At 48.4% G+C, this 27,945-nt stretch overlaps 1 protein-coding gene across 5 annotated transcripts in view; it reads left to right on the top strand.

Annotated features, from left to right (window-relative positions):
• SMOX (spermine oxidase) overlaps positions 1-21,437 on the top strand; it is a 47,278-nt gene extending 25,841 nt beyond the window's left edge. For 2 of the 5 annotated variants that reach the window (XM_082744494.1, XM_082744495.1), the window contains exons 3-8: positions 2,095-2,321; positions 6,474-6,647; positions 6,808-7,567; positions 8,242-8,402; positions 10,265-10,354; positions 10,800-11,264. In XM_082744494.1, coding sequence (XP_082600620.1) covers positions 2,095-2,321; positions 6,474-6,647; positions 6,808-7,567; positions 8,242-8,402; positions 10,265-10,354; positions 10,800-10,937 — 1,550 coding nt within the window. In that variant the 3' untranslated portion in view covers positions 10,938-11,264. Of the gene's footprint in view, positions 1-2,094; positions 2,322-6,473; positions 6,648-6,807; positions 7,568-8,241; positions 8,403-10,264; positions 10,355-10,799; positions 11,265-20,951 lie in introns of those variants that run through there. The other 3 variants (XM_082744496.1, XM_082744497.1, XM_082744498.1) reach the window with 2 other exon arrangements.
• Positions 21,438-27,945: the final 6,508 nt, after the last annotated feature.

Raw genomic sequence — 27,945 nt, 5'->3', positions numbered from 1 at the left:
ACGGCGGCCGAGGAGCAGATGGGAGAGGGTGGGAGATATCTTCACACTGGGGCCTGCTCACCCCACCTCCTTGCAGAGCCTGACCAGTAGGGGTGGGATGCCAACCTTGCGGCTGACCTCAGGCTGATCTCAAACCCGCTTTTGCCATGTGTTGAGCCAGGAAGGGTGGCCCGTGCCTGGATGTCCCTACCCTGTGGCAGTGGGATTTGGAGTTCCCTGGCATGCCCAGAGGAGGGCCCAGGCCCCTCCCCGAGGTGCTGGCCCCCTTCTTCTCTTGGGAGCTCAAACTAGGCAAGACACCTTGGGGAACCCCAAGCCTGGAGGCAGGCACTGTTTTTTGTTTTTTTAGTTTTTTTGTACCTCTCTGTCTGTCCATTTTTCCTGGACAAAAGGACGTACACATTCCTGCCTCCTCCTCTGCAGACACAAGGAAATTCTGTCTCACTGGCTGTGGCATGAGGTTGTGGCACAAGGCCATGGGCTGTGGGATGCTTTTTCTCTTGCTCTGTGCTTGGTACATAGTATATACAGGGCTATTGTTAGTAACTGGTGGTTTAATTAGAAACAACCCAAGAGAAGGAAGGTATGCAAAAAAAAATGTCCAGTTTGAGGGGTGATACTGTTGTCTGTTACGATGTATTCAGAGAGCGATTGCTGCCTAACAAATCACCCCCAAATGTAGCAGCTGAAGGCAGCACCGTTTTATTTGCTTAAGTTCTGTGGGTCGGGAATTTGGGCTGGACTCAGCTAGGTGGTTCTTTTGCTGGTCTTGCCTGGGATCTCCCACTCAGCTGCAGTCATCTGGTAGCTTGACGGGGGCTGGTTTGTCTAAGACAGCCTTACCCATTTGTCTGTCTGCTGGTTGGCACTGGCTTTTTGGCTGGGCCACATATCTCTGGCAGGATAGGCCTCTTCAGGGTGGTCAGATTCGAAGAGGGTGATTGTGGAAGCCATGAGATCTCTTGAGGCCTCAGCTCCGAAGCCACGGATATCACTTTCACTGCATTCCCTTAATCAAAGCAAGTCACGAGGTCAGCCCAGATTCAAGGAGGTGGGGAGACAGACCCCACCTCTTGATGGGAGGATTGGCAAGGTCATATAACAGGCCATGTGTACAAGGATAGGAGGAATTATTGTGATCATCTTGGCAAAAAACTTAGCTGCACATGATATCTTGAATCAGTCCTCCAAAACAAAACACAACACACAAAAAATGTTCCTCTGTCTTCTTCCATTGTTTCAACATCCTTGGGAGCTAGGCAAAGAAGGAGACAATGTGCCACAGTCCCTGCAGCATCAGAAGAGGAAACTTAGGCCCAGGCACAGATCCCTCAGAGTATCTGGTACCGGGGCTGTGGGTGGGGTGGTGGAGCCAGCCCCGGGCCTGGTCCTGCCTCAGCTTGGGTCCGGGAGTTTCCCTAGTCAGACTCCCAGGGTTCTGCCCTCCTTCTGTTCTTCTGCCTTAGGATGAGAGAACTTAGTTTTCTCTGGAAGTCTATTTTAGACTGCCTTGGGGAGGAGTCTTCCAGACTGTAATGTTTGTTCTCCTCTGCTCCGGACTGAGTTGGGAGGGGGGGCACTTTCCATCTGGGACAAGGGTTTAGACCATGAGATGTGGAGGAACTGGAGTCAGGTGAGGACCTTGAGTCAGAGGCCCCCTTCCTGGGTCTCCTTATCGGATATTATGGATGACCTCCCTTCCCTCACTGGGACCTCCATACCCTCAGGTGCCCACAGAATGTCTCCTGAGGGAGAGTCACCAGTGAGGATGGAGGGGCCAGTATCTGGTGTTGTGTTAGACAAAGGTGGGATGCAAAAGGAGAGCCTTCCAACTATCCAGTGAAGTGACTCTGGGACAAATTACAGAGTCATTTAGGGTGGCCATTATCTCAGCTGAATGGTGGAATCCATTTCATGCCACATGTAGTTTCCACTGGGAACTTTTCACTGAAGACTTTGGTTGCCACATGGGACCCAACTCCCTTTCTGCCCTGTTGTGGGCATGGAAGGAGGCTCTTGAAGGAAGAAGGGTGAGGCAGTGTTCTGGCCCTCTCCGAAGAAGCCCTTCTAAGGGCCTGTTGTTGTCACCATCAGGACACGCCACCTTTGAGTTGGGAGCCACGTGGATCCATGGCTCCCATGGGAATCCCATCTATCATCTAGCAGAAGCCAATGGCCTCCTGGAAGAGACAACTGATGGGGAACGCAGTGTGGGCCGTATCAGTCTCTACTCCAAGAATGGCGTGGCCTGCTACCTCACCAACCGTGGCCTCAGGATCCCCAAGGACGTGGTTGAGGAATTCAGCGATTTATACAACGAGGTGAGGTGTTAGCAGGGCAGTTGGGCACATGGGTGTGGGAGGGAGGGAGCAGCCTGGTAATATGGGGGGAGGAGTTGGGTGACCTGTGGGGTCTTCTGTGATTCTGGTCATGTTTTTGCATCCTCTCTGGGCCCTGTATTTGGAAAATCAGGACAATTTGAGGACAGAATGAAGATGATGAGTGGGGAAGTACTAGGTAAGAGACCATCGATACAGATGATTAAATATCTCTTCAGAAAGACCTTAAACATCTTTTATTAGGGGGGCATCTGGGTAGCTCATTTGGTTTAGTGTCTGACTCTTAATTTTGGCTCAGGTCATGATCTCAGGGTCCTGGGATCGGCTGCATGGGGCCCTGCACTCAGCAGGAAGACTGCTTGAAGATTTCTCTTCCTCTCCCTCTGCCCCATCCCCTGCTCTCTTTCTCTCTCTCAAATAAATAAATAAATCTTAAAAAAATCTTCTATTAGACTTTTTTAATAGTGCTTGGGTGGTGATTGTTGTTACTGCTTTTGGATACTCTTGTAAGTGGTAATTTTTTAAAAGTTTACTTTCTACTTTTTTCCAGTGTGTAGAACTATAACTGATTATTACATATTGATTTAGCTACTTTGGTAAAGTATTATTTTAATGCTAATATTATATCTGTTAACCTTAATTTATATTCTAATAATGCTTTGGAATTTTATGTACATACTATACCAAAAAATGGCAACTTTTTTCCTTCTTTCTAATCCTCAGACCTGCATTATGCAGTAGAACTTTCTACAACAATGGAGATGTTTTAGACCTGCATTATCCAGTAGGGTAATCACTAGCTACATGTGGCTGTAGAGCTCTTGAAGTGTATCTAGTAACACTGAGGAACTAAATATTTAATTTAATTAATTTTAAATTGCCACAGTAATAGTTAATTACTATTACATTATTATTTATTATTAAATTTATTATTATTACATAATAATAATAATATTATAATATATATACTATAATATTATAATTATAGTTTATTATTATTATTATTATTACATAGTTTGGTGACTATTGTATCAGACAGCACAGCCTGAGACAACTTACTTCTTTTCTTACCATATTGCACTGGCTAGTGTCTCCAGTATAGTGTTGGGTAGAAGTGGCAATGGCACACATCCTTGTCTAATTCAGGTTTTTAAAAAAGTGTTCATGTTTTTAGTATCTTTCAGTGTTGCTGTGAATTGCACTTAACAACCAAGGTAGCATGGGGGCCTTGCCTTCTGATAGCTTCTCATTTATAGTGTAATGAACCTTCACCGCAGGTCAGCAAGTTGGCTAACAAGCACCTATTGCACATTTTCTGTCTCTTGGGTGTGGGGGAGGAGAAACAACTCTCGCTTTGGGGATAGTCCTTGCTGAATGGAAGGTAGGCACACTGTGACTTCTCTGTGTGCACCCACAAGGTATATTGTGTGTTTTCACTCACGTACAAAGAGATTGAATTGTTAATGAGCAGATAAGAACCAGTATTCTCCAAAGTAGACCTTTCTGGTCTACTGGGAATTAGTCACATCCTGATTTCCAGGTTGTAGTGAGTGCTTTAAACATGGCTGCCTCTTGAGAAGGACTTTCAGGGTCTATGACCTGCTTGTTCTCTTAAACGTGCTTAAATGTAGATCATCGTCAGCTTCTGCTTGTGGTTTTGATTTTTTAAAGCTACGAGTGTGAGCTATGGAGAGCAGGATGTTGAAGGTGCGTTATCAGTTGGAGTCAAAATTTGGGTCAGAGGGAAGAGATGTTAACCATGAGGAAAGAGAGATTTCCTTGTGTGGCTCTTAACCAGAGCTGGAGGCCATTGTGAAGAGACTTGCTCTAAGCTTGGGAAGCCCTGCCTGAGAGTGGTTTCATAAGAAATATGTAACCTTCCTCCAAAGGTGATGACGACTTTGAAGGGCCACTCATTTGAATCTATTCTGCTTGTTAACAAATAAATGAGTTCATGCTCTAGTATCGTATAGAACTTAGTCCCTGGAGAAAGACTACCTTGATTCAAATATTACTTCTGCCACTTATGAGCTATATGATCTTGAGCAAGCTGTTGAGGCTCTCTGACTCTTACTTTCCTCATCTATAAAACGGACAGTTAAAACTACTTCAGAGGGTCATGAAGATTAAATGAGATCCTGATGAAAAGTGCTTACTGAGAATCAGGGTGAGGGTTATCAGCTGGTATAGTGCCATTTCCCTAGGGCACATTGGGAAGACGTCATTTAATTCAGGACAGGCGACTGTACCCCTATGCCAAGCCCATGTTCAGTGAAGGCTGTCCAGTTGGTGGTTGACAGAAAGAATCATGTAGATGTACAAAATTTATCACTCCCAGCTGCACATTTCAGCCTTTAGTCAACATAAGCTAAGGACTGGCTACCATGTTGCTTATTGCCTCAAGGCGGGGGAAAAAAAAAAAAAGCCAGGGAGGAAGAGGCCAGCCGAAAGCCTGACTCCTTGGCAGTGGTGCTGGGTGAGGAATTTGCTGAGGATTCCAGTTAAGGTCAAATGTCCAGCATCTTGTGACTGGAGGGAAGAAAAGCAAACAATTTAGCTCACTTTCTTCTTCATACTGTATACTTCGGAGACATGTTTAATTCATATTTCTAGCTCATGGGGAGGCTTTTCCCTGGAGTGGGATGATGAGCAATGGTCAACGTCACCTTCCTTCTGCTAGGGTTCAGCCACAGGGCCCTGTCCTGGGGCTGGGTTATAGGGCAAACACCCATTCCCATGAATGCGTGATGAGCAAATTCAAACTCACTTTAGGACGGGGAACACACGACTAATTGACACCAGCCCCAGATGTTTGACCAAGGAGCCCACAGTTGCCGGTGTCCTGGGAGGGAGAGTGGGCCACTCTTCAGTGACACCAGGGTCCAGAGACCTTGATGTGACTCTTAGTCCCTCGTGCCCTGCCCCTGCCTGCCTTTTCAAAGTCATCTCTTGTAACCTTCTCTTTCCTTGCTGCCTACTTGGGCAAGACTGAGCTACTTACGTTCTCTCAGGGCCTCTTACCTTCCTCATCCTTTCCTCTCTTTCTCACTGCCAGCTGTCCGAGGTCATCGGGGTCGATCCCACAACCCCTGGGTTCTAGAAACAACCCAGTTATGATATCTCCCCACTCCGAGCTAGGGCAGGGGAACGTTCTTGCTCATGATTATGTTCTGTGTTTGGCACAGCCCAGTAACTGTTCATTGAGTGAATGCTGGGTCTCAGACCTTGCCTGCTGGGGATGCCATGCCTGACCCAGGGCTAGCTTCCTTTTTGCCAAGGAGACGAGTCCAGTGTTTGGTGGGAATTATGTGCCAGGCAGGGAGGGGAGGCAATAGGACCATGCTCCAAGGGACGGTTTGTTGCTTTCTGTTGATAAGGTGTGGGTTGGAGTTCTTGCCAAAATATGCCTGTGAAATGTATTTTCATTCCTCGGCACCCGGGGGCCTCCCTCCCCACCACATGTCTTGCCCCAACATGGCCATCTTGCTTAAATAAATCTGGGTTCCACAGTAAAAAACACTTCGTGTGGACCCGGGAAGCGCTAGGGAGCATCTCCTGGGAGGTCAGATTTCAGGGCTCCTTCTGCTCCCTCTCCCCCGAGAACACCAGACAGGCCAGTTCAGACCGCCCTCCTGGGAGAGGGGGAAGCAGATACACTTGGCCAGGAGTCGTGGGGAAAGGGTTTGGGCATTTGGTTCTGGGAAAAAAGGAAATGCGTGCAGACCTGGGTTGTCCAGTGGTTGGTCGGCTTTGCCACAGATCATCCTTTGTGGGAGGGGGCGGTTCCTTTCCCACAAGCCAGCAAACATTTTGCTTTATTTTCAGCAAGGGCCCAGCAAGAGAGCCTCCAGGGCTCCCTCCTGCTCCCAACAGACCCAGCGGGTCTTAGAGGGCAGTCTGGAAGCAAGGAGGCGGACTGCCCAGGGCAACTTGTCAGCCTGAACCTTGGCCCTATTGGTGCAGCCCAAGTGCGGCACCCAGGGCTACACAGATTCACCAAGGAAGAGGCGCTATGGGCTCAGCATGTCCAGAAATACCTAGAAGGTGGAGGCTTCTGAGTTGGGGTTCTTTGGTCTGAGACGGAGGTTGGAAGGAGGGAGTGTGTTTTCAGCGTCCTGGGGGTCTCTCTGGCAGGTCTATAACTTGACCCAGGAGTTCTTCCGGCACGGTAAACCAGTCAATGCTGAGAGTCAGAACAGCGTAGGGGTGTTCACCCGGGAGGAGGTACGCAACCGCATCAGGGATGACCCTGAGGACCCGGAGGCCACCAAGCGCCTGAAGCTTGCCATGATCCAGCAGTACCTGAAGGTATCCTTGTCTGCCCAGAGCTTTATTGAATACAGGGTGGTGGGAGGAAGACCCATTCTGAGGAGTCTGGGTCCAAGGAGGGTGGCGCTGCTTTGAGGTCCTCTTTCCACCTCTGCCCTGCCCTGGTGGTCACCTGGCTCCTCTCTGGCTCTTCCCACAGGTGGAGAGCTGTGAGAGTGGCTCCCACAGCATGGATGAGGTGTCTCTGAGCGCCTTCGGGGAGTGGACGGAGATCCCCGGGGCCCACCACATCATCCCCTCGGGCTTCATGCGGGTTGTGGAGCTGCTGGCCAAGGGCATCCCCGCCCACGTCATCCAACTGGGGAAACCTGTCCGTTGTGTGCACTGGGACCAGGCCTCGGCCCGCCCCCGGGGCCCGGAGATTGAGCCTCGGGGCGAAGGTGACCACAACCATGACGCCGGGGAGGGCGGCCAGGGGGGAGAGCAGCCCCAGGGGGATGGGCGGGATGAGGACAAGCAGTGGCCAGTGCTGGTGGAGTGTGAGGATTGTGAGGTGATCCCAGCGGACCACGTGATCGTGACCGTGTCGCTGGGCGTGCTCAAGAGGCAGTACACCAGCTTCTTCCGGCCAGGCCTGCCCGCCGAGAAGGTGGCAGCCATCCACCGCCTGGGCATCGGCACCACCGACAAGATCTTTCTGGAATTCGAGGAGCCTTTCTGGGGCCCCGAGTGCAATAGCCTACAGTTTGTGTGGGAGGACGAGGCGGAGAGCCGCACCCTTACCTACCTGCCTGAGCTCTGGTACCGCAAGATCTGTGGCTTCGACGTCCTCTACCCGCCTGAGCGCTACGGCCATGTGCTGAGCGGCTGGATCTGCGGAGAGGAGGCCCTTGTTATGGAGAAGTGTGACGACGAGGCAGTGGCCGAGATCTGCACGGAGATGCTGCGGCAGTTCACAGGTATGTACCCTCGCCTCCAACTCCCTGTCCACCCCCGCCCCCAACCCCCTGCAACCCTCTACTCGGCCCTCTGCCTCTCCTGCACCTGCTGTAGCTCTCCGCAGCCCTGGATTGCTGTGTCCAACGGGAGAGCTGCCGCAGGGCGCCTGGGCTCCCAGACGGCGGGCTCCTCCCCGCATCCCCCCCTTTGGAACTTGAAACACTCAGAACCTTGGGCGCTGTGTTTCTTCTAAGGGCTGATGGTAAAAAACTCAGGTATCACCCGCAAACCTCAGATTGTCCATTTCCTACCCATACTGTCCTGCTCAGAGATGGATTTGCGTTTCACTGTCTGATTCTTTTAGTTGAACATTTTTTCGTCCACTACCCCTGAAGTGGGAAGGGGATACGTGACGATCTGGAATATTTTTTCGTACAGGAAAATTAGCCCCCCTCCCCCATGAGCTGTTTTGCTGGGAGTGGCCACAAGGAGGCGCTGCGGGGTGGGGGTGGGGAGGGTAACTGGCTGGAGCCCCCAGCCCGGCTACCTCCTCCTGGGTCTTCCATGCCTCCCTGCGGGGGTCTGGCCTTCTTGCAGCCCTGCGGGAGGACTGTCAGTTGCTTGTTCAGGGGCGTCTTCCGTGTGCAGCCATTTCTTATCTTCCTTCCCCTTGGCTCTTCCAACTCCCCAACAGGGAACCCCAACATTCCAAAACCTCGGCGAATCCTGCGCTCGGCCTGGGGCAGCAACCCCTACTTCCGAGGCTCCTATTCGTACACGCAGGTGGGCTCTAGTGGCGCAGACGTGGAGAAGCTGGCCAAGCCCCTGCCTTACACGGAGAGCTCCAAGACAGCGGTGAGCGTGGGTGCAGGGGAGGAGGGCCGGAGTGGCGCTGGGGGCTGTGGGGCTAGGGGTAGGCACTTTGGATGCAGGTTTGGTTGGCGGGGAGAGGGTAGGCCGTGCTCACTGAGGGGTGCCAGGGGGAGACACAGGAGTAGCTCTGGTGTTGAAGGAGGAAACAAGGACACGTGCACTTAACATCTGGAAGAAAAGATGGAATCAACATGGAGATGTTAAACACTTTATTGAGGTGGTAGAAGCTGAGCCATTTCACGCCATTTCTACCGTCCCATACGGTAGCCATTGGCCATTTTCATTGAAATTATTTAAAATTGAAATCTATGTATTAAATATTTAGTTCCTTGATTGCACTGGCCACTTTTGAAGTTTGATAGTTACCCGTGCCTAGTGGCCGCGGTGTCGGATTGTGTAGCTAATGGGGCATTTCTATTGCCACGGAAAGTTCTCTCGGACAACATTGATTGCATAGAAGTAAGTTTCCCCAATATGTTTTATTTACTTCTTTTCCCTAATATTTTTCAGAAAAGAAATTTGAGAATACTGACCCTCCCCCAAATTATATCAACTATATAATAAATCATAGAGAAAAAGAATAAATCTGAGAGAACCAATTATTATATATTTGTATATATAATTATTTTTGTTTATATATATAATTATTTTTATATTATATTTGTATATACAATTGTATATATTTCTGGTCTTATAAAGTGGATTTCGAGTTTCTCCCAACAAGTATACACTTGTTAAATACATGTTACAACCCCAGCAGAATTACACTGGGAACAATTCTTTGATGTGAAGGACGAAAAAGACTCCCAGCGTGTATTGTGCATGCCCTGGTTGGGTTCAGCGGGAGAGAGGAGCAGCAGGCCCTTGCTGCTGCCACAGCCTCCCTCCCAAAAACCAGACCTTCTCTTGTCACCTGCATCAGTTAGGACTAGTGCCTACAGCACAAAGCAACATGAAAATAACTGGGGCTTACCCCAGACAGAGTCTCCTTCTGTCATATAAGGGGAAACCCAGAGGTAGGTATCAGGACCCAGTGTCACTGTCACCCGGCACCATCTTCAAGGCCACTTTGTGGTTCTAGAGGGCTGCGAGGCTGCCACTCAGATCTGGGACAGGCAGAGTCCCCTTGGGGCTTAGTTCCCCTAAGAAGACAGTGCACTTGAAGCTGATTGGCCAGAACCAAGTCATCTGCCTAGAGCAACTGCAAAAGGGGTTGAGATTGATCATTTTTTATTCTGGATGGCAATGCACCCAGTTAAAGATCAGGGCTTTGTGATGGAGGAGAAGGAGGACCTCCAGCCTAACTGCCTCTGCAGGCTCCTCCTTGTTGGTGGGTTAAAGCTTCCCTACTCAAAGTGAGTGGTCCGTGGACCAGCAGCACCAGCATCATGGGGGAGAGTCTTAGAAATGCAGGCTCTCAACTCCCTGGACCTGCTGAATAAGCAACAACAGGGTACCAGGGTCCCCTGTGGGTGCCTTTGCACATTCAGGTTGAGACACAGTGGGAAAAAGTCCCAACTCAAGCTTGGAAGGCAAGCACTCGTTCTTTACCTGGACCCCACCTAGACGGCTTCTGCTTTCTCAAGGTTGAGCCCCAGCCCTACCAAAGTTCTCACTGTCCCTTGCTGTAGTGCATTTTTGCCCCCATTTCCCCCTTCTTCCTGAAATGTCCTTTGCCTGTTTGTTTACCTAGCATCTTCGGAGATCCTGTCCTCTGGGAAGGTTTATGTGGTCCCCCTTACAGTGGGCCTCTTTTCTGGGCTCTCAGCACCTTGTCCAAACACCCATCATGTCACACGTGACGCCGTTTAGTAATTGGGTTTCGTGTCTGGCTTCCCCACCAGCAAGGAAACTCCTCAAAGCAGCAGCCCGGTCACCTTTTATCTTCCAAGTGCTCAGAACAGTCCCTGGACCCTAATAGGGGCTCCATAAAGGTTTGTTAAATTACCGCCTAACTTTATCAAGTGCTTATGCTCTTCTAGGTTCTAAGTGCTTTAGATACATTATTTCCATTAATCCTTACACCCACCCTCAGAAGCAGGTGGTCTGAACCCAAGTGGCAGGTGACAAAAACCAAGGCATAGGGAGGTTAAACCCCTTGCCCTGAGTTCACTAGCAAGGGGCACAGTGAGCCTTTGAGCCTGCAGAACCAGGACTTCTAATAGGGCCCAAGCGGAAAGAGGCCTGGATGTCTGGGGAAGAAGCAGGGGAAGGTGGCCAGGTGGGATGGGCAATTCCTCATCCCATGGAAACAGCAGTACCTGCATCTCAGGTGCGGCTGTCTGACCTGTGGTGTGGATGGGGGGGTTCCCGGGGCAGACAGGTAGCCTGCCGGCCTTTCTCGCTCCTCCACGCTCACTTCCCCGTCCCCCGGCCCAGCCCATGCAGGTGCTGTTCTCGGGTGAGGCCACTCACCGCAAGTACTACTCCACTACCCATGGTGCTCTGCTCTCTGGCCAGCGCGAGGCCGCCCGTCTCATCGAGATGTACCGGGATTTCTTCCAGCAGGGGACCTGAGGGCCCTCTTCACTGCCCAGCGTGTTCCTTACAGAGCCACTAACTCGTGACTGCCAGCCCTGCCCCTCGCTGCTGTGTGCTCCTCATTTTCTAATCCGCTGTAGACTGGATTTGTATCTTTGGTAGAGGTAGACACCCTGACTGGCTTCAGGTCTGGTCCTGTAGCTCTTCCTTTTCTCCATGCCAGTTGGGGACCAGGGTGGGGCCCGTTGACTTACCTCTGTGCTCTGACCTCCCCTCCCCTCCCCCCTGCCTTGTTATTGTAAGTGCCTTCAACACTTTGCATTTTGGGATAATAAAAGAGGCTTGCCCTTCCCGTGCTCCTCAGCTTCTCTCTTCTTTCGTTTACCTTAGCCTCTTCATGTGTATGTGTGTCTCTAGTTGGTTTTTGTTATTGTTGTTTTGTTTTTTAGCCCATCCTTTTTGAGTGAGGGGATGGTGGGAGGGCTGTGACCTGGCTATGCCCCCAGAAGGTAAAGTATCTGCCTTTACTGGAAGGAGTACCCCCTTACCTCAGTTTGTTTGTGGTTGTTTGCCTTCCTGCTGGTGAGACCCCTCAGGGCTCAGGGCTCCTCACTACTCAGCTCAGCTCCTTCGGGATGGGCCTGTGTCTGCCCACTGGCCCTTTGCTGGACCTCTCAGAGCCCTATTGGGTGGCATGGCCACATGGAGTGAAGGTGAGTTCATGGGAGGGGACATCTGTTGTGGCTCCATGCCAGCTCAGGGGTATTAATTAGTAGTGAGTGTCACCTGGCCTTGGGGCCCTAGGTCTGGCCTTTGGGGTGGCTGCTGTTGACTTCTGGGAAGGAGGAGAGTCTGGCCATTTTGGGGGGAATATTCTGAATTGTGGCCCACCTGCTGTATTCCAAGGGCCTATCACTTATTGGGGGTGTTGGTCTTTTCGGCTTTTTTTGCTGAATGAACCCCCCCCCCACGCACACACTCACACACACACACACACACACACACACCCCTCCCACCAGCACGCATGCGCACACATACAGACACACTCACCTGTGTGTGTGTGCACACATGCATGCACATATGTGTGCGAGCACAGATGCACATCTACACACACTCCCACACGATACGCCAGCCTGCACCCTTTCACCAACACACAACCTCATGTACACGCACATGCAAAGAGCCTTAAAGAACATTTAGTCATGTTCTTCCTTCAGACTGCTAATGACAGAGTTCGAATCGTCTAGAAGTAAGGGATTTGGGTGGGGGAGGACGTTGTGAACCTCCAGCTGGGCCTGCGTGGTTGAACTCTGTGAACTTAGGTTGGGTCCCCTTCTCAGAAGCGGAGGGCCCGGCTCCTGCTGTGACCCCACGTCCCCTCCCCCCTGTTGCCTCCAGTGATGATGGAGCTGTTCCTGCCGTGGGCACACCTACACCGTGGCCTGCCTGCGTTTGCGACACATACACCCCCGCACCCCCCCACCCCCCACCCAGCACCTGCTCTCGCTCACAGGCACCCTTGCTTTGCCCAGGTGGGTCCTCCTGGAGCTCACGTCGGGGACTTGTCATCACCTGGCACGTAACTTAGAAAACTGTAAGTGTAGAAACATTATTTGAGAAGAGGTTCCATTGACGTGGTGCAAGCTCAAAGGTCATAAAAGGGCGCCTAGGACCGTCCCCTCCCACATCGGTCCCCAGGGGTCTGGCTGCTCCCCACCGCCCATGTTCTTAGAGGCTCCATTTCCAGTGTCCATGTAAATAGGGGCCCTTCTTGCTCCCTTTTTACACAAAAGTGACCCAAGTATTCATCCCGTCCTGCATTTTGCTTGTTTTCGTTAATGTAATATATCTTGGAGATCTTTCATAGCGGTGCTTTTATGCAGACAATGTAAATTTGGACTTTGCTGTGGTCCAGGGGGAGGTGTCTCCTTCCCGGCCCACAGTCACTTTGTAGGAAGCGCCGTCTGTGGACTTCACCTCGGGAGGCCCTGACCCAATGTGCACCCTCCCGTGTCTTCGGTTTTCCCCACTGGCTAAGGTGGGGTGAATCGAAGTGGCCTGGAACATAAGGATGGGGGAAGAAAGTAATAAGTAGATACCCCGGATCATCGGCAGAGGAACTTTAAAGGGCTCCGTGAGGTGAAAGTGTTCTAAGTGTTTATTTCGTGATTGCATGTTGGGCAGCTTCAGGTGTGGGCAAGGGGGAGGGAGGGAACGTTCACTTAGAGCTAGCCATCTGCCAGGCAGGGCGTCCGTTATGAATGCTGGGCACACGGGCCTCTTAATTTGATATGGAGGCCAGCTCAGGCTGGGGAGGGGGACTTATCCCCATGGGGAGACAAAGCCTGTAAGAGTTAAGTAATGGCCCCCAAGGTCACTGAGGTCTGACTCTCATTGCAGGCTCTTCCTATTTACTGCACTGAAAAGAAGAGCCTGGTGCCTCCAGGGTGGGGGTCGGTGGGGGAGGAATCCGAGGCCATTGCTGGAGAGATTGGCTATGGGTTATGCCGTACTGGGAAACTGTGTGTCAGATTCCGTCAATAGAACCAGCTGTGGTACGTCCATACAATGAATACCATGTACCAATAGAAAAAAAACAAGCCGTTATTTTCAACATCAGTTCATCTCTAAAACATGAGGTTGAGTGAATGAGGCCAGACACAAGCCTATATATACTGTATGATTTTTTAAATATGAGGTTCAAGAACCAACAAAACTAACTATAATGTAAGATATGAGAGGACGGGTAGTGCCTGGGAAGAAGTATGGGTAGGGGTGCTTTCTGGGTTGCAGAGATGTTCTGTACCTTGACCTGGATGGCGGTGGAGTGGGTACATACATTCGTAAAAATGCACTGGGTTATACGCTGAAGACTAGACATCTTTCTGTGTGTATGATATAACTCAATTTAAGAAGTTTAAAGAAGAGTCTGAGGACACCCATCCCCCCACCGTCCCATCCCAAAATACACGTTTGTGTTGACCCAGTGAATTTCGACCTTGCAGCGGAGAGGACACATGCCGAGAGCAGATAAAGGGAGGAAGGACCTACTTATGTCTCCCTGGCTGCCTGGTGATAAGGACTGGCCTTGTGCTTACTAGCATGTCTTGTGCTTACTAGCATGTCACCCTTTATCAGACCCCTGGCTTAGCTCCCCTCATCTGGGCATCAACAGCTGGGTGAGGGAGGCAGGGATTGTCTCACAGCAGAGGAGATCCGGGTTCTCAGAACAGTTTGGGACTGTGCGAGGCCACGCAGCTTGGAGCCCATGCCATCTGAGTGGGAGTGAGCCACCCTGGGAGGAAGGTGGGGACAGGTGCGGGAGGGGCGGCCCTGGAGAGTGGGCCACAGCCTTCCGGGATGCCACCGCTGCATCGAACAATCATGTAATGTGGGGAGCATTTATAACCATAAATGCAGCACCACACACAGATGTGAAGCAGATAAAAGCAAGGGCCATTCAGAAACAAGACAGACTAGACGCACCGGGAACAGAGGCTGAGTTCCTTGCTGTGACTAGGTCTCTGAGGCAGCCTTGGCACTGAGGGACACTCAGAGGCCTCTCTCAGGGGTGGCAAATGTGGCATGCACAGGCCACCACCCACATCAATGCCTGCTCAACAATTCCTATCCCCCACAGAAAGCACTTGAGAGGAGATGTCTCTGGCCCAAGATTCTAGTAGGATGGTTGCGGTGCTGTGGGCATCGGTGAGGCCGTGGACCAGGTGTTCAGTTGTGGTCTTGTGGAAGCCTCAGAAATGTTCCTTTCAGGGGCCCAGGGGGTACTTGGCAGGTACTGTGTCTTCCCACCTTGGCTGGTATGGGACGGGTTAGCAGTTAGCTCCTGCTTCATGGGAGCCACTGGAATGTCTGTGCTGCCCACAAACAAATGTGGGAGAGAAGCATTTCTGGTTTGAGTCACCCTACATTTACTTGGGCCTGTTGAGATGAGCCCGAGGGTAACCCCAAGGTACAGAGTGAGGTGGGCTGCTTGTTCAGTTCTAGAAAACCGCCTGCTTAATTAATGGTCTGCCAAACATAATGGTAGAGTTATAGGAGGCCGTGCTGTCTTATAATGACTGGCTGGGCTGTTTGTTGGGGCTACTCCTGATTTGTGTAGAGTAATCAAATCTCAACGGATGGGAGGCACTGTGGCCCTACTAAGGTGGCCTCCAGGACATCTAAGCTCATGGAGGGCACGTGATAGAAGAAGGGAAGGGGCTGGTCACAAGCCCTGCTTCATACTAACTAGAGATGTGGATACAAAAGCTGATCTTGCCTTTCATGAGTCTGGAAGTGGTTGTTGAACACTGATTTTTTTTATAGGGACTGATTTTCAAAACCTGGCTTTCTGTTAGAAGATGCAAAATGCAGACATATTTTATTTCAGTAAGCTCAGTATTTGAGCAATTTTAAGACAACCCACCCCCACCCCGGGTGTCCCCTGTCAGCTCTCTCCCTTCATCCTCTGAAGCCCCTGTCTCCTCACTGTCAACCGACAGCAATGTCTCCTGCTTCATAGTCTCAAGAGAAGCCACCGGAGGCAACTTCCTTGCCAAATCTACGAAGAGCTCATCTTCACGTCCATCCTGATAGGGACCACTCCCATTGCTCCCCACACAAGGAAATCCGTGACTCCTGTGCGTCTCCTGCCCAAACTCAGGGACCTTCCCGCATTCTTCCCTCTCCCCTTTCGCTCCACTCCATCTTTTCTGTCCACATTTCAAGACGCCCTTGTCTTTCCCATCACCCCATCCTCTTTCTACCACCTTTCTTTGCCTTCCTTTCAGCCAAGCTTCATGCTAGCATTTTCTACACTTGGTCTCTCTGCATCTCACTATCCTTACTCTAGCGGTTGTCGGTGGGGGTCCTTAGGTTGCAGAGAGAGGCACAGGAAGGGCCATGCTGCCTCCCCTTCTCACCAAGGCTGGGAGAGGTGGGGAGAATTTGCGGCTGATTCCAGGGTATCTGGAAATGAGGGCAAAGTCGTGGTCTGAAACGGTCCTCTGGCGCCATCTGGTGGTAATCTGGGAATACAGCCCTCTTGCGGCAGGGAGAACAGGTCTGTGCTGGGGGCTTCTCTGGGGCTTTTCTGAATTCAACACCAAGACCACCACCCAACAAATAAGTATTTTCAATTTACATAGAATAAGTGAATAAAATAAGATTGTAATTGTAACTTATTCTAGAGTAGCATTTATTTTTCATTTTTTTAAAAAAAATATTTTATTTATTTATTTGACAGAGAGAGATCACAAGTAGGCAGAGAGGCAGGCAGAGAGAGAGAGGAGGAAGCAGGCTCCCTGCTGAGCAGAGAGCCCTATGTGGGGCTTCGGCTCCCTGAGCTGAAGGCAGAGGCTTTAACCCACTGAGCCACCCAGGCACCCTATTTTTCATTCTTAACGGTAAAAAGAGACCTTGGTGGCCCCAAGGTAACATTTCCTCTCTTTCTTTCCTTCCCTCCTCCCTCCCTTCCTCCTTTCATTCTTCCTCCCTCTTTCCCTTTCTCCCTTCCCTTCCCTTTCTCTACCAGACCTTCAGCGCTTTCCTTTTGCATGTCAGCCTCAAAAAGAATTAATTACGCTTTAATAAATACATTCACTAAAAAAAAAAAAATATATATATATATATATATATATATATATATATATATATTAAACATTGAGCCTATTTGTTTTCCAAACAAACAAAAGTTGGGCTGTATGATTTGAATTCTTTTAAGTTTGTTGAGTTTGCTTTATGGTCCAGGATATGGTCTATCTTGGTACATGATCTATGGGGCTTGCGAAGGATGTGTATTCTGCTATTGTTGGGTGGAAGTTCTATGGATGTTGATTAGATCCTGTTGGTGGATGGTATTATTGGTTTCTTCTATATCCTTGCAGATTTTCTGTCTAGTTCTAGCAATGGTTGAGAGAATAGTGTTGAAGTACCTAACTATGGTTATGGATTTATTTATCCTTTCAGTTCTAGCAGGTTTTTTTGTAGTGTCAATAGACTATTTTAGAACAGTTTTAGACTTAAGAAAAGGTATATATATAGAGTCCCTTGCCTCCAACCATTTTCCCTATTATTAATATCTTACATCGTTATTGTATGTTTGTTACAACTAATAGAACCAACGATGGTGCATCATTGTTCGCCAAAGTCTGTAGTTGATTCAGATTATTATTATTATTTTTTTAGTTTTTACCTAATGTCTTTTATCTGTCCCAGAATTCCACCGAGGATACCAAGTTCCATTTAGCTGTCGTGTTTCCTTAGGTTCCTCTTGGTTGTGACAGTTTCTCAGACTCTCCCTGTTTTGGATGGTGTTACCCATCTTGAGTGTGGTTAGGTAGGATGTTCTCTACTGGAATTTGTCTGATGTTTTTCTCATGGCCAGACGGGGGTTATATGCTTTGGGGAGGAAGACCACAGAAGTCAAGGGCTGTTGCATCTCATCATATCAAGGGTATCCACCACCAGCATGATCTATGACTGTTGATATTGATCTTTCTCACTTGACCTTGCTCGCTTGACTATTGGTCAGGTTTCTGCACTGCGAAGTTATTCTTTCCCCCACTTCCCATGCTCCAGTCTTTGGAAGGAAGTCACTATGGGCAGCCACAGGTAAGGAGTTACGTTCCTCTCCTTTAGAGTGTCTACCTTAATCTGTTGGAGTTCTTCTGCACAGAAGAATTCTTTCCCCTCTCCCCCAGCCTCCTATTAATTTATTCAGTAAATCATGTCTATGTATGAGAGTGGACTCACGGAGATTTATTTTATGCTTGGGATTATCCAATACTACTTAATTTTGCTCCAGCTTTGACCATCGGGACCTCTTTCAGTTGGCTCCTCTGTCTCTTTGACATACCCCTATCAATGTGTGTGTGTGTTTCATCTTTTGAACACTTATTTACTTTTTAGCTCTACATGATATTCCAGGCTCAGCTGGCCTATGTCCCTGCGCCAGTCATAGAAACAGCCACTTCTCTAAGGAACCCTAGCTCCTTTTGATAGAGGATGGTGTTAGAAACCAAGGTTTGGGTATTCAGTGTGCTTGTTGCCATGGAGATGTCTCTGCTTCTAGTCTCTCTCAGCTGACAGCTATGTATACACTAACCATGGGCATATACATATCTATGGGCATTTTAATATGTAACTGTTTGTGTCTATATTAAGTATGGATTCTTAGGGATCCCTTCCTCACCACAGGCATCATTCTAGCTGCCTCCCCTCCCCTTCATTCCCGAAGGGTATTTTCACTGGATGGAGGGTTCTGATGGGCAGCTCTGTTCTTAGAGCCCTTAAATGCTGCGCTTTTTGTCTGGCTTATGGGATTCTGATGAGTAATCTGCTGTCTTTAGAACTGTGTTCCCCTAGAAGAAGGTGTCATTTCTCTCTTGCTTCTCTCAAGATTTTCCTCCCAAGTTGCCAAAGCCTTCAGACTCAGTATCCAGGTAATCCCCTTTAATGGAGCTTTCTGGTGATGTTACTGTCTTGTCTATAACTCCTGCCCCTTCTGGTCAATTTCTGTCTTCTGAATTCCCCCAGCACTGCAGTTTGCTTCTTTACTGTGCTTCTTCACTGTACTTGTCTTGTTTGCTAATAACATGACCATGTGTCTTAGGTGGTTCACAGAGATTATAACATCCTTGTATTCCTCAAGTATTTAAGTATTTAAGTATTTAAGTATTAGCATCCAAGTATTTAATAAGGGTGCAAAAAAAAGTTTATTGACTGATGAAGGTAATAATAGAATTGGTGTAAAATCTTCTGGCTTTTAAAAATTAATTTTTAGTGATATAAATAGTTGTGAAGATATTCTCCTAAAAAATAAAGGAACTTTACAGAAAAAGCTAGAGTTGCCTGTGATCATTTCCTTAATTCTGAGCCCCCTGCCCCCTTAAGGATTTGGTGTTCGTCCTACCAAAAATACAAGAATCTGTTTCTACATCCATAATATGTGAATGTAAATTATATTATATTTTGTATATCCATGTATTTTTAGATAAATAGAGTTGCCCTGTACATACTGTCTTTCAATTTGCTCTTTTGTTCACACAACAAAATAACTCTCTGCTTAAATTATGTATCTCATAATTTAGCTGATAGATAGCCTTTCCTTGTATGACCATACTCCGTACTTTACTTTGTCAAGGATGGGCATTTTGTTGTTTCTAGTTGTTCGTTATTATAAACAATGTTGCAATAACAAGAGACAATGCCCCTGTGGGCACATGTGTAAAAGTCCCTGGGTCATAGGGCATAGTATTTTCAGTTTTGGAAGACACTGCCAAATTATCCTGAGAAGAGGTTTACCAAATTTACACTCCCACAAATAGAGTATGAGAACACTTGTATTTATGCCATTTTGCCATCATTTAGTGTACTGAAAAACCCATGTTTTTTATTTTTTTGTCATCAGCTAGGTAAAACCAGGTGTCTTATTTTTTTCCTTAATTATATTTCCCAACTAGTGATATTTTTTCTTATGATTATTAGACATTTGGGGTTTTCTTCCCCCCGGGTGTTGTCTGTCTTGTCCTTTAGCCCACATTTCTGGTATTGTCTTTTTCTTAGCGATTTATAGGAGTTCATAAAAATATATTTAGGATAATAGTCTTTTTGTCCACGATATGGATTGCAAATATTTTCTTCTAGTCAGCTGTATTGTTTATGGGGACTTTTTCACATACAGAAGCTTTACATTCACAAAAGAATGAACTTATCAATCTTTTTTTGTTTTGTTTTTAGAGAGACAGAAAGAGTGCGAGTGGGAGGGGGAGGGGCAGAGGGAGAGGAAGAGAGAGAGAATCTCAAGCAGGCTCCACAACTCCACACAGAGCCTGACCCGCGGCTCTATCCCATGACTGTGACATCATGACCTGAGCGGAAACCAAGAGTCCGATGCTTAACTGACTGAGCCGCCCATGTGACCCATCAATTTTGTGCTTTTTATAACCTTTTCAAGAATATGCATTTCTACCCCAAGCCATAAAGCTAGTATTCTGTGTTTTTATTTTTTTATTTTTTAAAGATTTTACTTATTTATTTGACAGAGAGAGATCACAAGTAGGCAGAGAGGCAGGCAGAGAGAGAGGAAGGGAAGCAGGCTCCCTGCTGAGCAGAGAGCCCGATGCGGGACTCGATCCCAGGACCCTGAGATCATGACCCGAGCCGAAGGCAGTGGCTTAACCCACTGAGCCACCCAGACGCCCCTATTCTGTGTTTTTAAAAATAATTCTTAAGTTTTTATGTCTTTAGATCTTCAATGGACTTGTGGTATGAGGCAGGGGTGGGGCTTCGTGCTGGTTTCTCATTGTTGGCTGCTTATCCCAAAATCACCTGTTGCATGGGTTACCCTTTCCCCACTGATGTGAAATGTCATCAAATGATTATTGTTGGGGAATAGGAGGGCTATTTGTTTTTTGAATATTGGTTGATGCTTGGCTACACTGCAAACTCTTTTATTCGTTTCAATTATTGATCAGTTACTTTGCTTGGATATTGTGGGTAGAAGATCATATTACTTGCAAAATTAGATAGTCCTGTTTCTTTACTGTCAATGTACTTGTTTCTTTTTCTCTTTTCTTACTGCATTAGTAGAGCTACCGATATAATGTTGAGTAAAGGAGTGATAGGAGGATCGTAGCCTTGTTTCTGACTTTAATGGGAATGCTTCTGAAGTTTCTAATAAGTATGCTATTTGCTTTTGTTTTCTGGTGGGTACCTTTCATCAGGTCAAAGAAATGCCCTTCTTTATCTAGTTCGTCATGGTCTTATTATAAATGAAAATTGAATTTTATCAAATGCTTTTTCTGTATCTATTGGAGAGTATCATAGGGTTTTTCTCCTTTTACCCATTCATGTGTTAATAACATTAATATTCTGATATTTTCCTTGTATCGTGGGGAACAGTCTTTACGTTGTTGTACCAGTCAGCTTAAGCTAAATTCTGCCCTGGTAACAAGCAATCCCTAAATCTTAGTGAATTACAACAGAGGTTTATTTATTGCTCATGTCATGTGGGCACTAAGGATTGATTTCATGTCTTCTTAATTCTAGGACCCACGTTGATGGAGCATCTCATGGTAGCCGAAAAGACAGATACTGGAGCATCTTAACATTTCTACTCAAGAGTGACATATATTACTTCTATTCACTTTTCCTTGGTCCAAGCCCATCAGTGACTAAGCTTGATGTCAGTGACTAGGTATATAATCCTGTGGAAAAGTGCCCAGCAAGTTGGGGCAGCGGATGTTTTCATAGTTATAATACAATCTATCACACTGGTCATGATATAGTATTACTTTAATTTGTTGCTGGATTTCACGTACAGATATTTATGTAGGCTTTTGTATCTATGTTCACAAGTGACCTAAGATGTTTTTGTCTTGGGCTTTCCCGGGTTTTTTTTTTTCCTTCTTACTCTCTTGGGCTTTTAAAATAATTTGGGTAGCTTTGCATCTTTTTAGTATATCGATTGCAGAAGTCTGTATAGAATGTTAATTACCTGTTTCCTGGAGTTTTAAAGAGCTTACTTGCAAAACTGGTTGGACTTGTTTTTTTTTTTTTTTTTTGAAGTAGATTTTTGACGGATGTTTTGATTTCTTTTATGGTTGACTTTCTGTGAACATTTTCTACTTTTTGAGGGGAGATGCAATTTTGGCAATTTATAGTTTCCTAGAAAATTGGCCTTTTTGTGATGGTTTAAACATTTACTGCTTACAAACTGTTCACAGTGTTCTCTGTGACTTTAGTCATAGCCCCCCCAACCCTCACTTTGTTTCAGAGGTGTTCTTTTTCATTGTGTTTACGTTGACTGGGCTTTTTCAAAAGGTACTGTTTTAAAAGAAGCTAAAAGTATCTGCCTCTTGTGTTTAGGCCTGAATGATACCCTATTTAGGTTAGAAAATCACGGTCTCTCTTTATTACTCTCTCTGTTCTTCAAAGCCCGTGTACAACAGGGTATCATTTGCAGTTCACCAAAAACTGTGAGCTGGGCCCCAGTGAGAGACCACGAAACTCAGGGCTAGGGATGGTGAGGTGGGGTCCCTGTTCTAGGCCAGAGGAGGGGGTGTTCCAGTCTGGACCAGCCTTTGTTCTGGCTCAGGGCAAGAACCCGATTGGTGTTGCCACTTGCGGTCGATGATGACGAAAGTGACCTGACCTTGGTTCTTCCCTTCTCCCCGTGACCCGAGGCTTTTCTAGATGACCTTGCATCTCCTGCCACAGAATAGGTTACTGTGGGCTGGATTGGGTCCCCCACACATTCATAGGTTGATGTCCTAACCCAGATACATGCGATGGATTGGAAGATTAATCAGCAAATACTCGGTCACTCTCCTTTCCCTCAGGGAGCAGTTTCGTTTCCTGCCCCAATCATGTGAGGCTTGGCCCTCTGACTTGTTTCAGCCAATGGAATGTGAACAGACACGATGTGATATGAACAGGAGTTTGAAATATTCTTGTACAGCTGTGTTGTGCTTCTCATGTACTTGTCTTTGTCATGAGAAGAACATGCCCCGGATAGCTGATGTTTCCTGGAGGTTATGGAGGAACCCATGGAAGCCTGGAACCAAACCCAGGCCCTGTGGACAGACACACAAGCAAGAAAAACAAACTTGCTCTCATAACCTGTGAATTTAGGGCTGGCTTGTTTTGCAACCTTATTGTGGCAATAGCTGACTGATACGTCTCTCTTTGGGGGAGTCACTCAGCCCCCAAGAGGGATATTTCTAGGCACTGGCGATAGGACGAGCAATAGGGCCATAGATGGGGAAGCCACCCAGGGTACAAGGGAGGCTCAGTCCTGCCAAGGGGCCTGGCAGGAATGGGCCAAGGATTTTAGTTCCCTGGAGGAGATATTACATGGCATGATGACAGGAGCCAATGGGCATTCTTTTAGTTCTGTTTTACCAGTCTGAGGAAAGATCTACCCCCAACTCCCCAGTTCTCAGCTAAAGAGGAAGAACTTTGTTCTAAAAATTCAGAGCTACTGGCCACTCTTCTTCTATCAAAGGGAACATCTGAGAAACTATACCATCCTATTCTGCTCTCAGGTCTCTTCTGATCCCAGATCCATAAGCCCAGACAGTCCAGTGAGCAGGAAGTCTTTGCTGAGGGTAGAAAGTTCCTGCAGGAATCAGGAGGATGGGGCTGTGTCCTCAGCTTACTGTGTCCTCAGCTACTCAGAGAGCAGTCTTTGGGCCATGGAGCAGGGACTAATTGGGTGGGCTCTTCCTGGGGTTACGAGTGGGGAGCAGGGAGATATGCAGTGAAGAAGGTAGAGCTTTTTCTTACCAGCCAGTGGTGCCTCTGTTGCAGAAGGGAAATCTCTGGCAAGGGCCCCGGAGTCTCTTTTCCTCCGCTGAATTTCCTTAGCCCTGGAATTCCCACTGTTTCAAAGTGGTTGGCTGATACCCTTACTTTTCAGACCTGTTTTGAATTTATGTCCTCTTTTTAGGTCTTTGGTGGTGTTTTAAGGGGGAAGGGGTCTTATAAAGGGCTTGAACAGGATGGCGTTTTAAGTCGGAAGTCTCTGTTCTTGATTTAAAAATTCTTTGTTACACCAACTGTGTGTATGAGTTTCAGTAGTAAAGTGAGGAGAAAATTTGTGTATGGATGACCACAGAATTTGTGTATGGAGGTAGTGCTGGGGTTGGAAATGTGGCTTTGGGATATGGGCATTCCCATGGATGGCAACAAGAAAAAGAAAAAAAAAAAAACCCAAGAATAGAACTTTAGGACATGTCTGTGTATAAGGGGTGACGGAAGAGGGACAGGAAAAAGAAAAAGCTTTCCTGAGTTGTTCGGGGCTCCTAACAAGGCAGGCAGGTCTGGATGGTAGCCTGGGAATGCTGAGTGTGGGGATGGCATGTGGAAGCGTCATCCGCAGAATCTCCTGGACTCTACCTCTTCTCACCATTCCTCTCCATCCCCGTGGCCAGTGGCCCAAATGCCACCATCTCTTGCCTGGACCGTTGCAGTCACCTCTCTTCTCTAACTAGCCTCCTGCTTCTGCTCTAGTCCCTCTTTCTCTTTATAAGCCCAACACACAGCCAGAGTGACCCTGTTCACCCTGAGTCTGATCCTGTCTCTTCTTTGCTCAAGCCTGCTGAAGCCCCACCTGACTCCCTTTGTCCCACCTGGAAAGCCGGGTTCCTGCTGTGATTTACACAGCCCCGTGTACTTGGGCCCCCATCACCTCCTGTGGCTGGCATCTTCAGTGCCTACTCCCCTCCTTTGCCTGACAGGCTCTGCCTACTCGGTCCTCCTTGCTAACCTTCAAACACACCAGGTCTCCTCCTCAGTTGGGACTTTGGCAGCTGCTCCTCCCTCTGCCTCCCAGAGATCTGCATGGCTCACCCCTTTACCATCTTCAGGCCTTTGTCCTACATCACCTTCTCCCTGAGGACCTCCCTGGGTACTTGGCCTCAAAGTGCATTCTCCTCCCCACCCCCAACACTTCTGTTCCCTTTCCCTGTTATGTTTCCTTGGCTTGCCACCATCTACTGTCTATTTTTTTTTTTTTTTATGTCGTTTACCACCCATAACTCCTGTCTCTTCTGAAATGAGGACGCTGTGGAGGTAGAGATTTTATTCTTTTGTACACTGATGCCTCCCTATCTGCTGGGCACATAAGTAGATGCTGAGTAAATATTATCAAACACATGCACTGCTTAGCGACCATTATTTGTTATTGGCTGGTGGGGACTAGCTGGTTGAAAGGCATCAGAGGGTTCCGGGGCCCCACCTGTGCAGTTCACCTCTGGGGTTGGAGGAATACCAGCTGCATAATCTGCAAGAGGTCCAGGCATTTGATGCTTGTAGGCTTGCCTTAGGATGACTCTAAGTTGTTCCCTGAGAGCTGAGACATAAAAGCTCTCAAGATTGGATTCTAAGGGTTCCAGTCTGAAATGGGTCCATGACAGATGAGACTGGAGGCAGGTAAAGTGAACTTAAAGGTGTAGAGAATGACAGAAGACTGGGGCTGGAGTCTGAGTCATTTGGATGAGAGGACATATCATGGGAACAGAGGTAGGATGTGCAAGGAGGTGAAGATGTGGACTAGGGATGGAGCCCTATGCCAGAGGTCTCAATCAACACCTCTTCCTATTAATGTCTCTGCTCAGCATCTGAACTCACTAAGGGACTTTCAGACCACAGTTTGGCTTCCCATCAAGTTCATTTGTCATCATGAAGATATTGGCTTGTATATATAGTTAGGCTGTATTTCCATTAAAATTTAGTACATTGGGGTGCCTGGGTGGCTCAGTGGGTTAAAGCCTCTGCCTTCAGGTCAGGTCATCATCCCAGGGTCCTGGGATCGAGCCCCGCATCGGGCTTTCTGCTCAGCGAGGAGCCTGCTTCCCCCCCGCCCCCGTCTGCCTGTCTGTCTACTTGTGATCTCTGTCTGTCAAATAAATAAATAAAATAAAATAAATTAGTACATTGGTCATGGGCTTCTGTGCCTGACATCCTAGTGAGTTAGGCTGACTTTGTCTGCTTATAGGAGACTGGTCACTCTGGAATCCTGACCAGACCCATTTTCTAGACTTGTACTATCAAGGACTGCATACCTTGGCTGGGCGCAAGTTCATAGAGCAAATAATACCTCCTTGAGCCTTCTGAGACACAGGTGGTGGTGATATTTCCTGCTACCCCCATTTCCTTTTCACAGGACTCTTTCAAAATCTTATACATTTGGTCAGTCTGGGAAGATGTCCTCAGGGCTGAGGGCTTCCAGAAAAAGCCCTTTGTGTCAGGTTGCTAGTTAGAGGCGGAACTCTTCATTTCTGCTGTTGCAGGTTAGGTAACAGGATACAGGCTGAAAATGTGTTGCCTGGCATAGGGAGTAGGCACTGCGAGCTGCCCGCTCCATAGCCATTCCTTCTTTCTTCCTCCTGCCAGAATCCTGATTTTGTTCAGGATAGCAGTGTGCCCAATGCAAGGCAGTGATCCTTGTTGCCCTAAAGCAAGGATTGACAAAGTTTTCCTGTAGAGGGCAAGACAGTAAAATTTGGGCTTTGTGAACCAAGAGGAAACCTCCATGTAATTTTCCCATCGTGACATTCTTTGGATTTCCTCCCCGCCCCCCGCCCCCCGCACCTACCCCAACCATTTAAAAATGTAAAATTCATTCTTAGTTTGTGGGTTGTACAAAATCAGGTGGTGGGTTGAACGCCCGGCCTTGGAGGTTAGCCGTGTCCCTGGTAGGTCTGGCCCACAAGACCCAGCAGAGGTGTGCTGAGGGAGGGGTTCTGGGAAAGCTTTTCTTACCTTGATGAAAGCAGACCTTTCTCCTTCACCCCTCCCCCTCGTCATTTTGAATAAGAATGTGGACTATGGAAACATTGATCATGCATTAGGCAACAAAGAGTATACAGGTCAACACACCAGAGATTAGAATGCAAAGCCTGGAAGGGAAAATGCTAGCAACCTCCCGCCTTGTAACTTATCAAGTGAGAAAAGTAATGACCCGGGTTTAAGCAGCAGTCCATCAGCGTCCGTATTCCTTGTAGTTGCATTCTGAACCCGTCTAGCTTGCTGGAGTTGTCCATGGCTGTCTGCCCCTGCCCGATATGGGAGCATCACTCCTAGCCGTGGACACTGGTCCCCAGGCTGGTGTGTTTTGTACCATGTGATCTGACCCACCTCCATCAGCTTGCCCAAGCTGACCGGGCTTGGCCTCCTAATTAGCCAGTCCATAGACTGACCAGTGACCCATGTGGCTTGGCTCAAGAGATAAGTGGGGCCAGTCTGGGTCACTCTCAGGAGTGGGAATGGAGACCCCTTCTTCAGTTCTGGGCAGGACAGAAAGAGCTAAACACACACGGAATGGTGGAGTCCAGTGAATGGTGGGGCCCTAGAGGGAACATCGCAGAAGTCTGGGGGGAGGTGCTTCCAGGTGCCTCCAGCATATCCCTCCCTCTGCCCCCCCCCCCCCCCCCCCCCCCCCCCCCCCCCCCCCGGCTCCGCGAGCTCAGGCTGCTGTGGCCCCAGTTCCTGGATTTCTCCTTGATTCTAAATGCCTCCTGCGATTCTTGCGATTCTTGCTTCGTTCTTCCTGACCAGAGTAATTTGAGAATGCAGCATGCCTTTTGTTTCCCTGCTCTTGCGAAGGGGTGGCTGGGGGAAGGGCAGAGAGCCAGCTCCAAATGGTGGGAGAGTCCAGGGCAGCCCCCCTGCCTGAACACCCCACCGCCGCTGGCACCACCTGGGTCGGCAGGGCTCCCCAGAGAGTGACTCTGAGCAGAGCCTGCGGGACCGGTTTAGCCTTGAGGAGCATCTGGTTTTGTGCTTCTCTGGAGCCACAAGAAGTAGAAAAAAAAAAAAAAAAAAGGAAATTCTTTCCAAGTGGCCGGTGAACATGTAAGTCCCTGGGGCTGTAACAGGATGGAAATAGAAACAGGGTCAGGAGGGCACAGAGGATCAGGGGTTCTGACAGGTCACGGAGGGGAGGGCGACTGAGGTCTCAAAACTTGCCGGGACCTGTCAGCACCTAGAGCAGGAGGGACTAAGGGTTGGGCTGGGGCTCCAGGTGGAGGGTTGGGTGGGCTGGAAGGCACAAAGAGCAGGTGTTCCGTAGAAGTCCTGGGCACATCTGGCTCTCTGGCTGGGGAAGGGCACAGGCTCTAACCTTGTGAGGGCTGGTGGCACCATTGGGGGTGAGGGTCTTGCAAAGATAGTGATGTTGAGCATTGGGTGGGCAGTGGGGCAGTGTCCCAGGGAAGGGCCAGTGGGCCAACTCCATCAACCCAGGATTTAATGAACACTCACACCCAGCCCTGAGCAGCTCTGGGGACAGGGAGCCCTTTCCCCATACAGAGGTAGGAATTCTATCAGTGGCCTCTAGACCTGGGTGATCTTGTGTGAGCTACTAGTGAGGCCAAGGGACACTTGGGGCTTGTTTTTGAGCAGGGCATCTGGGGAGATCTCGGGAAGATGAAGGAAGGGAGAAGGTGGCAGGCTCAGGGCTTCCAGGAGCTTACGCCTCAGCACCAGTGTCCTTATCCTGCCCACATGGAGTCGAGAAGACGGCCTCTCAGGAGGCGAG

Source organism: Mustela nivalis (assembly GCF_964662115.1).
Source record: "Mustela nivalis genome assembly, chromosome: 8".
NCBI classification, from domain to species: Eukaryota; Metazoa; Chordata; class Mammalia; order Carnivora; family Mustelidae; genus Mustela; species Mustela nivalis.
The sequence above is the reverse complement of the archived record's forward strand: the minus strand, read 5'-3'. Positions and strand labels throughout refer to the sequence as shown.